General features: G+C 34.7%; 1 protein-coding gene across 1 annotated transcript; it reads left to right on the top strand.

Annotated features, from left to right (window-relative positions):
• Positions 1-3,695: 3,695 nt before the first annotated feature.
• Positions 3,696-9,806, top strand: LOC121379036 (DNA damage-inducible transcript 4-like protein). The gene is made up of 2 exons (XM_041507479.1): positions 3,696-4,066; positions 6,150-9,806. Exons 1-2 carry the CDS (start codon positions 3,925-3,927, stop codon positions 6,620-6,622), a joined length of 615 nt encoding a protein of 204 aa, XP_041363413.1. The 5' UTR covers positions 3,696-3,924; the 3' UTR covers positions 6,623-9,806.
• The last annotated feature ends 984 nt before the right edge of the window (positions 9,807-10,790 follow it).

Below are 10,790 nucleotides of genomic sequence, written 5' to 3'. Positions count from 1 at the left end.
TGTCGATGTGTCGGTAAAGGTGACCAGCTAGGAAATGACGAGACGTGTACATGGTCACTATGACATCACATCTAGATATCTATGTGAACACGCCGTGTGCAATGCGGGGTTCGTACAGCATCGCCAAAGTAAGTGTAAGTAGAGTTCGCGACACGACAAACGGCACGTAATTTATTTTGTGTTATTTAACTATATTTTTCCCTTAAACATACATGTAATAATACATTACAGTACAATAGGTAAAAATGTACATGACATCCATATACGGATGTCGGGATTTAAAAAATAATAATACAAAAAAACAAAAAAAACAAAAAAACAAAACAAATAGTACTCCCTTTGTACATTAATATGAATTACTAGTATATAATATATAATGCACTATTCTTCCCACCCCAAACATATCTACAGCCAAACCAGAATATTACTCTCCCATTCCAACACCCCGCTTATTAACTGAATACATTTATTATAATATATATAACACTTGACTTTCGCTTGGAATATTTGCAAAAACATTATTATGTCAAGTAAAGCAACTACATTAATGTGTTTGATGGATGACGTATCTAAGTGTAGTGACGGGCGGGCTTTAGCTCAGTCTGTTGAGTACTCGTTTGAGGTGCTTGCGTCGCAGGATCGAACCACCTCAATGGATCCATTCAGCTGAGTTTTTCTCGTTCCAACCAGTGAACCACAACTGTCTGTTGGAAAGTGCATATAAAAAACACTTGCTGCATTAGGAAAACTGTTAACTTTTAACTTTATTATTGTCAATAACACATCAGGCTTGTAGGTACATCGGTACGTCTCTAGTGGAGGGGATAGGGCAAAAATCGGATGTTTGCCTAGAGAAGGGAAAAAACGTACATTTTGTCTTCGAGTGTGTAGGTAAGCCACAGGACACCCGTCCCTATCCTCCACCACACCCCAGCCCCACCTCCGCCCCGGTTCCTATGAGCCTGCACATTTTTCTTTTCATCTGGTAATGTCTTTTGTCACATACACAATGACATCTATAGATAGGGGGCCTATGTGTGTAAGTATAGCTCAACGTTATTGGCATACACCTGTTGAAAGTACCAATAAGCACGTACCAGTAGTGTCTCGTCAGGTGTTACGTAACCGATTCAAGGCCAGAGGGGTTGCACGGCTCAACCTCGAGAGATTAGTAAAAGCTGCCGGAGTCGACTGCGTTAATGTCGTGTAATATGGATCAATATGTACGTGATTCTCAACAGCCGTTGGATTGACACGATGCGCCGTCCCTCCCACAATCGGCAATATTCGGTAATATTCGGTCATTCATATATATCGGAAAGGACATCAATTTGGCCAATGTGTTGGGTGGCTTGACAGTGACATATTATTCCAATGTTTTTTTAGTTTAAATCCTAACCCTTTTTAAAAAAAATGGTTTTACTCTGGTACTACATGACTAGCATACCCAAAATTCAAAATGAGTGGCCTGTAGTGTCTTATTTTCCGCATTAGAACTTTAGAACGTTTTTCTTGAAAATTGAATATCGTGAGAGGAGTTTCAATTGTGGATTAGGGTGGGTTACAAAAATGTAACTGTAACATCAAATAACAATACATTTATAACTGTTTTCTTTACTTCCAGGTATATTTTCAATCTGACTGAAATCAGCTCTACTTATTTATTAACCAGTGGAGCTGATTTTAATCTGATTGAGTATATCTTGGACCCGCGTATGACTCAGAATTAGAACAAAAGTATGCAGCTTTGGATATGCATGTAATATCATTCAGTTGCAGGAATCGATCTCCGTCGGTGGCCTATTGGGCTATTTCTTGTTCCAGCCAGTGCACCACTACTGGTATATCAAATACCGTGGTATGTGTTATCCTGTCTGTGGGATGGTGCATATAAAAAAATCCCTTGCTACTAATGGAAAAAAAACTAGCGGGATTCCGCTAATAACTACATATGAAAATTACCAAATGTTTGACATCCAATAGCCGATGATTGATTAATCAATATGCTCTAGTGGTATCGTTAAACAAAACAAAACATCATTCATTAATTCATTCATTAATCCATTCATGCATTAATTCATTCTGGAATGTTCTTGTATAATTTTAATTTTTAATGTATACCTTTGTTTGACACCAAAAAGCCGATGTGTATGTTGGCGTTGCGGTGTCATTAAACATTAATTAATTCATTCATTCTAGAATGTTCTAAATCGGCTTTTCTATTGCCATTTGTCTTCCAGAGTCCGGAACTAATGGCATGAACTCATAAGAACCTTTGTGAAAAAAGAAATGATAATAATAATAATAATAATAATAATAATAATAATAATAATAATAATAAATGCACAGTTCAAGGAACAGTTGTTTGGTTGTCTAATAAATAAATTAATTAATTAATAAATTAATTAATTAAAACGCGGATTCTGTTGAAAAAAATAATGTATTCAAGTGTAGGCCGCGTGTTGTTCATGTTCTGATAGATTTGTTTGAGAGTTGTCTTTAAGATGAAGAACTATACTTAAACACCGTTCTCAACTCAATAAGAAAGAAATTAATGCTTTATTATTTAACGACGCGCACTACACATTTTAGTCACAGTTATATGGCGTCAGACAGCACCCCGCCAACAGGGATACGTACAACGGCTTTGTTGCACCAGCTGTGGTCATGTAGCCCAATGGTTAAAGCGCTTGCCTAGTGTGCCATCGGTCTAGGATCGAACCTCGTTGGTGGAGCCCATCGGGCTATTTCTCATTCCAACACCTGCTATAGCAACGACCATGGTATGTACTATCAAATCTGTGAGATGATGCATATAAAAAGATCCCTTGCTGCTAATAAAAAAAGAGTAGCCCATAGAGTAGTAGCAGCGGTTTTCCTATCTAATTATCTCTATGGACACGATGCATTTTTTTTTTTCATTAGTAGAAATGGATAGCACATGTACCACGTAGTGCACTGGCTGGAACGAGGAATTGCTGAATGGACCACTGACGGGAATCGATCCTAGACCGACTGCTCATCAGACGAGCGCTTCACCACTGGGCTACGTCCTGTCCCACTCTTTTTCATAGTCTACCTGGAAAAGACCATATATATATATATTTTATTTTATTTTTTTCGTAAAAACAGCTGAACTTTACACTCGTATACTCAAAGTTCTTATAATAATCAAAACAAAGAATGGTAATCATTATTAATAGATATGCACGTGCTTCCTGTTCTGTCGGCAATCATAAGAAATCACCAAACAAAAGAGGCCCAGCCTACGTGTAAATCACCACAATAAAAAAAAATCACTCTTTAAAAGTCTTTTTTTCGGATAGATCTATAAATGAGTCATTGCAGTTATACGGAAATATATTCAGTAACAACAACAGATTATTGCTAAAACTACTTTTTAAAGTTGACACGTTAGTATTTAGTCACTTACTGCAAAGTAAATAAGAAAACAAAGGATATTTATCAAACTCCAAATGCATGTGAGCTTGCAGGCATGTTTTGTCGCCCAGCTGATTCATGCCCTTTGACCTGTTGACCGTGACCTCATGTTGCTGCCGGCTTGGTACTTGGGGATATTCCCAACACGTTTATTGGCTAACGCGTGGAGGTGTGTCAAAAGGATTCTCCCATATATGGAAAATGTATGCAAATGAACCCACACCGGCGCATATAATCAGCTGATCTCACCGGTTCTGACATAGAAGCTGACATCATTTCTGTCGGCGTTAGGTTGCTGAGTTGAATTATTACACTTTGAATTTCTGCAGGTTTAACAACTAAATAAAGGTATTCTTATACCGATACCTATTTACAACTTATTATATCAGTATTTACCAGCAAATGTGTGATTATAAATGACAAACGACCGCAGAGTTTGAAGTTACGAATCTCAGTCTATCGATCGAAGTGAAAAACGGAGAAATGATCAATTTCGACAGCGTTATGTACAAACTAAAGCAATTGTTTTATTCGCCGTTAGACAGCAACGAAAACTTCAAAAGTGACAAGTACTCTATAGTCATCGAAACAGACTTCGAACACGACAAACATAAAGATAAAGTTGGTAAGTAACTTGAGATTTTTGTCGAAATTTATCTCGTGACCATGACCGAGAATTTTTCCAAGAGGACAAAGGATTTGGCAAGCAGACGACAACCGTTGATATGCATTTTACATCTTTATAGTATGCTACTTTTAGTAAGCATATTCTGTGATATTATTTTTTTACCCTGGTTAATCGTTTAAAAGTAATATTTTAAAAAAGTTTAGATTTTTTAAAAATGCTTTTGAATATTTTTTTGTTTGAAAATTGGCAGAACAATCAGTTCAGGGGTTTGATCATAGTTACGATAGTAGGCACATAAAATTGTGTAGGGGGCTCTAGACTAGATAGTGAAGCTTTTTGTTTAGGGGAGGGGGGGTGGAGGTTCGGGCCATACTTCTGTAGAAAATAAAAAAAAATTAAAAAGAAAAGTTGGGGGGTGTTGACCCCCAATCCCCCTGCACAAGCATGTAGGCCCTATACTATAGGCTTCATAATTTTAGAATGGGACTAAAGATTTGCCGGGAGTCTCTTTAATAAATTGAATATTTTTTTTTTTTTTGTAGACTAGCTGCCTAAGATGAAACAAAATAATAAAGTAAAGAATACTGTGAACCTGTTGCTTTATTATGAGAAAAAGCAATTTATAAATTTAATTGTTTTGGAAACAAGTGACATTAAATCAAATTACATATATGTAAATCAATATTACTTGAGGCTCTTAATTATATTCAGCTGAGCATACATGGGCCACAATACAAATTTTTTGGGCAATCTAACAATAATTACAGGTAGAAAAGTAATTTTAAGTTAACTATCAATGTGTTACTAGTCATCCTGGGTCTTTCTAATAGCTCAAAATGCATAATAGAAAACGTACTATTAGTACGTCAATTAGTCAGTGGGATTAAGGTGTGGGTTGCGGTATGTGTCTTACCAGGACAAAATGGCATATGTACGGTACATGTAGATTTCCTGACATCTTGGGTGTAAAATATGCGAGGAAGGTTTATATATTTAAATGGTAATATTGGACTTTGCAAGCAAGGTAGGACAAGGATGACGCAAAGTCACACTAGCGTAACACATTAACCTGATTGTGGAGTGAGAACACTGCATATAATTTTATAATGGCAAGTCTGAATGGGTGACCTCATGAGTCACTAGGTACAATTGTGATCTGCTTAGCACTAACATCATTATTCAACAAAGTGCGAAGAGTAGCTTCCCATTAGTAACACTGAGAGTTAAATACAAAAATTATCTTATTTTTAATGCAACTTACATATGTTTTGTTAAATTGGTTTAAACAATATTTACTGCCGTTCAAAAAACATTAACAGGCAACATATATTAAGGTCTTAAGGAAGAAAAAGTAGAGGATGAACAGGCTATTATTTAACCATTATATTATTTAGTATTGGATGTCATGGTTGAACAAAATAAAAGGCGAATGATTCTCACATTATTTGCTACTTATAATGAAGTTCTGAACACTTTGAACAGTTTTAAATATAACACTAGTTTCTTGTCAACTTGACAAAAAAACAACAACTTAAGTTGCTGTTTATTTACTCTTTATATTTAAATTAACTACATGTAAGTCAAACAGCAACCTATATCTGTTGTTGTCACGGAAATTTATAAACATGCACAGACAGACAGAAATAGATATGGATAAGATAAAGAAACAAGCAAATAGATAAAATATATGCCCCTACACACTTGCCTGGAACATTTTAGGAGAGTGGCAAATTGATAGCCTTACAATAAAATGTTTAATTGTTCCCCCCACCCCCCCCCCCCGAACTATTTCAAAAGAGTTATCTTCATCTTGCCTTGAGTTTGGTCATGTCGAAGATGGTCTGTTTTATAAATCTCATTTAATTGGAATTTTGGATTTTAGTGCAACCTAAAAACTGTTCCCAACCTTGTTCTATGATAAAATATTCACAACAACCCTCAAGACCCTGCAAAGTTTTTCAGAATTTTCTCCAAGGTCATTGTCATCTGAAATGTTTTTCAGGCAAGAAAGAGAAATTCTGAATAATTAATAACTGGTGTTTTAATGAGAAATTTATATTGTCATTTATCTGTCTTTCAGAATCCCATGTTCCTGGTTTGAACAGCTACGGTACGTTCGAAGACACAGCAGAATTTATACAGTGCCAAGAACTGAAATCTGAAATAGAAAATGCTCTTCGAACTGCCAAAGAAAAACAGCTCCATTGTGAAATCCTGTTTCCATGTGGGTTGATCTCGAAGATCTCGCAGGATGTTTTGCGGATGGCCCAGGATGAACCTTATGGTCTGCGTGGTTGTGTGTTGTACATTAACTTGGACGAGAAAAGTCTGTGTCGTAGAATAGCCAAAGTAATTTGTGACCCCACCACTGTGGCAACATTCGAGTTGTATCTGACATTGAGAGAAGACAACAGAGGCTGGTGCATGCTTCACAAACTGTACATTACTGTCAAGAGTTGCTTCAAAAATTCAAAATGGAGAACATTTCCCAAAATCCTTTGCTCTGGATTCATTTTGGAAAAGAACAAACTTTACCGCAGTAATCGGCAGTAACTAAAATGATCTAGTCTTGCTTAATAGAACTGATGTTACAAGATTTATAAAAAAACCCATTGCTTTAGAAAGTTCTCCTGGGAATTGTTTGTGAGAAGATTGAAAGGTTTTGTGTCGAGTATTTTATTTGACATGTGGAAACCACTGAATGTGTTCTTGAGAATGTCTTACCATAAATTCCAAAATTAACAGATCTGTTTAACCACAATGTATTTAATTTGTCAAATGGCATTGTTAGTCTTAACATACAGCTTGACATTTTTTGTTGTTGTTAAACACCAAATGGAGACAGACGTTTTTGTTAGGACATCACAAACATAGATGATGATAATGAGACGAATGGTGAAGCTGCCATATTTCCCTTTTGATATGGAACTACTTAACAGGGTTGTGCTCCACACTTTACAGCATGACAACTTGTTCAGAAGATATAGATATGCTAAGGGGGGTATTACATGGTATATTATTCGCCCATTAGCTACTGAAACTTTTGGACATTTGAGCAAATATTATAACAATTTAGAAAACAAATTGGGTCAAATTTACAGTAAATATGTTACTGCTTGTAGACTTGTACATGTACGTGAAAGGAAATGTAATAGATGACAAAGTCATATTTGAATTCTGTATTTGTAATTGCAACATAAAGGTATTAAAGTTCAAACATAATATTAATTACTGCTTAAATTATTGATAAATGACTTGAATGTCTGGTATATAGATAGATAGATTGACATTGACATGACAGTACGCAGAACTAATGTAATTCCATTATGCTTAAAGGCATGCATATATTTGTGACTTGGACATGTACCTAGTTATTAATGCTGCCATTAACTTTAAATCTTCTGAACACATCCATTGGTTTCCGTGTCAGTAGTTGAATGTGTTTTTGTACGAGACAACAGTGCCATATTGTTTAGTCTGTGATATACTGCTAGTGACGATAAGCATGAATGGCATTCCATTGAACTCTTGTGATGTTATTTACTTGTATGTTTATTTAGTTGTTTTATTGCTCGTTGGGTAATTTCCTCAATTTCAAAGACTCATGTTTTATTGCAAATTTATATTCTGCAAAATTCTGTTGTGTGTAAATCGCCAGTTTTTACTATTTCGTGAACAATATGTGATATATATTAATGATGCATTGTGATTTTGATTGGTTTTCAACAGCATATGATATTGCTAAGGTCAAACATACAAAAAGAAAACTTTATTGGTCCCTCACACTTACAGAGCTTATAATTTATCCTTTCATGTTTCATTGAGGTCTTAAAATATGTGAATCAAACATTCTACATTGGACAGAATTGTTCTATACTGGTATTTGAAAGAAAAATCACTTACATAAAAAAATTCATAAGATTTAATCTTCATTTGTCTAGTCAATACTTCATATATTATGGATATATACAGTGTACTAAAACTACATATTATAAGAATCTCAAACTACAGTTCGCATCAATAAAGCCAAACATATTTCTAAAATACTAAGTTTGGTTAGTGCAGTGCTTATTTCATCATTGCAATAATAAATGGAAGATTGAAATACGGTTGTATTATTTGTAATAAATGGTTGTGATAATCATAATTAACAATAACATTTTTATTTTGTTTAATTTCTCCTTTGTCTTTAATGACAAATAGTTGTTTCACTATACTGAACATGTGGAAGAAGTCGAATTGCAGTTTTCATATAGCAACTCCCTAAAAACATTTTTTTTTTTTTTTTATTGGGAGATGGGGTGGGGAAAACAAGTTTAGATTTGGGAGACCATTTATTTCACTGAAATCCTCAAAATTAAAGTCTGGTATCTGGACATTTCATATTGATGTTTAAGTTCATGATGACATTATTTTCCTTTGTTTATATTAGCCTAGTTAATTTTATATATTTTTAATGTTAGGTATTGTATTTATAATGCTACATTGTATTTTATGTTTGCAACTAAATTATATTGGTTCATTTTTTAGCAGTATGTATTAACAATACATTGGCTTCAATAGTCGGTCTACAAGTCGGTAATCAAGTGTACCATAGTCAATAGTATCATTTTCATGTTTAGAAAATGTACAAGTAGATACATTTCATTTAAAAAACAAAAACAAAAACATCATTATTTGGGTAACTACAGTTTAACGTAGCATGTTTAATGTTCAGCCATTATGAAAGCTTCCATTCATAAAACGGGTTTATTTGGAATACTCACTTTTCATTTGGCATGTCTTTGATTTCACTAGTCTGTTGATATTTTTAACATGTTGCCTATGGACCCAGAGGGTAGAAAATAATATTTTTGTTTCTCCTTCATATCCAATTATTTCAGATGGTAAAATGGTGTTTTTGGATTGCAGACAAGCATTGGGATGGCACTTTACACTATATCCACTGGAAGTGGATTGAATATGCCCTAAAAATATGTTTTATGTGTTCCTGGTTTCTTCATTTATAGTTTACATGATATTTGTAGCATCAAATGAGAGTGGTTACACAAACAAATCAATACATGTTACCCCATCTCATCTCTCTAGCCCTGAAAAAAGCTCAATAACCTCGTCATGGGGTGGGGAACGTTTCATGTGCAGATGATGAAACTTTATTTGTTGTGCCACAGGCTCAAGTTTCCACCACAATGCTCTTGTTCAGAATGTTTTCATTCATTTTTCAGTAAACACCTGAATTTTGTTTTAATATCAACTTTTAACAGCATCTCATTCTCATTTTCATACCTCCTATATATGTAAGTCTCGTCTTTATTGAATTTGACTGTGCTTTTAGAAATAAGTATTTGTTTAGACTTGATGATTGAAACACACCAGTAAACGTTTCTCAAAATATGTGCAATAATGATATTTTCCGAACATGACCAGGACATTAAAAATGATGATACTAATAAAATGCTGAGATTGTGGTGCATATTTGATATTGAACATTATATATCCATTTACTGATGTTGGTAAAAGGGAGATAACTCAAATGGCTGGAAATCTGTCCTGACATTTTTATCCTACATATTCACATTAACAATAGCTTTATTTCCATTTCTCTGCTTCATTGTAAAACAAACCACAAATATTTAGTGCTTTGTACATGTATTAAAAACAAATTCATACTTTTCCAGAATTTCATACTTGTGTAATAAAAATATTTCCATGACAATCATTAAATGTTTTCTTTTCATCTTTGTCGTTTATATTTCTTCTAGTTTCATTGGCTTTTATATTTAAATATATTCATGTACCAATATATTTAATTGAACTTGTAAGGTCAGAAGTGCTAAAATAAGATGTGCTTTAAGGTTGTTATTTTTGTTATTTGAAAGTATTTTAAGAAAATTCTTTAACTGGGATGGTGGTGGTGGGGTGGGGGAGATGTAGCCCAGTGGTAAGATGCTAGCCTGATGCAATGTCGGTTTAGGATCAATCCTGGTTGGTGGCCTATTGAGCTAATTCTCGTTCCAGCCAGTGCATTATGACTGGTATGTGCTATCCTGTCCTTGAGATGATTCATATAAAAGATCCTTTTGCTACTAATGGAAAAATATGGTGGGTGTCCTCTCCAAATGTTTGACATCCAATAGCCAATGATTAATAAATCAATTAGCTCTAGTGGTGTCATTAAACAAAACAAAAACTTTTAATGGGGATGGTGGTGGTTATTTTTGTTTAATGCATGTACACTGGTTCCACAGCCATAGGGATCTTCTTTTTTCACTTGTGTGTATGTATGTACGTACGTACATGTATTTGTAGATAGGTAATGTATGTACATAAGTATGCATGTGCGAGCTGTGGATCTAGAATTTGTCTATAATAAGACTGTTTAACAAGACTTAAGAGCTAAGACTTGTTTAATTTGAACTTTACAGAATAGTTTGTGAAGTTGGCTGATAATAATGGATATTGTAACACTTGATCTTAATCATAGGTGGCAAGGGGTAGGACGTAGCCCAGTTGTAAAGCGTCGGTGAGCCCATTGAGCTATTTCTCGTTCCAGCCAGTGCACCACAGCTGTAGTATGTGCAATCCTGTCTGTGGGATGGTGCATATAAAAAATCCCTTGCTGCTAATGGAAAAATATAACAGGTTTCCTTTGATGACTTCCGAGTCAGAATTACCAAATATTTGACATCCAATAGCTGATGATTAATTAATCAATGTGCTC

This window comes from Gigantopelta aegis, chromosome 8, assembly GCF_016097555.1.
Source record: "Gigantopelta aegis isolate Gae_Host chromosome 8, Gae_host_genome, whole genome shotgun sequence".
NCBI lineage: Eukaryota > Metazoa > Mollusca > Gastropoda > Neomphalida > Peltospiridae > Gigantopelta > Gigantopelta aegis.
Note: the sequence above shows the minus strand (reverse complement) of the source record. Positions and strands in the feature narration are given on the sequence as shown.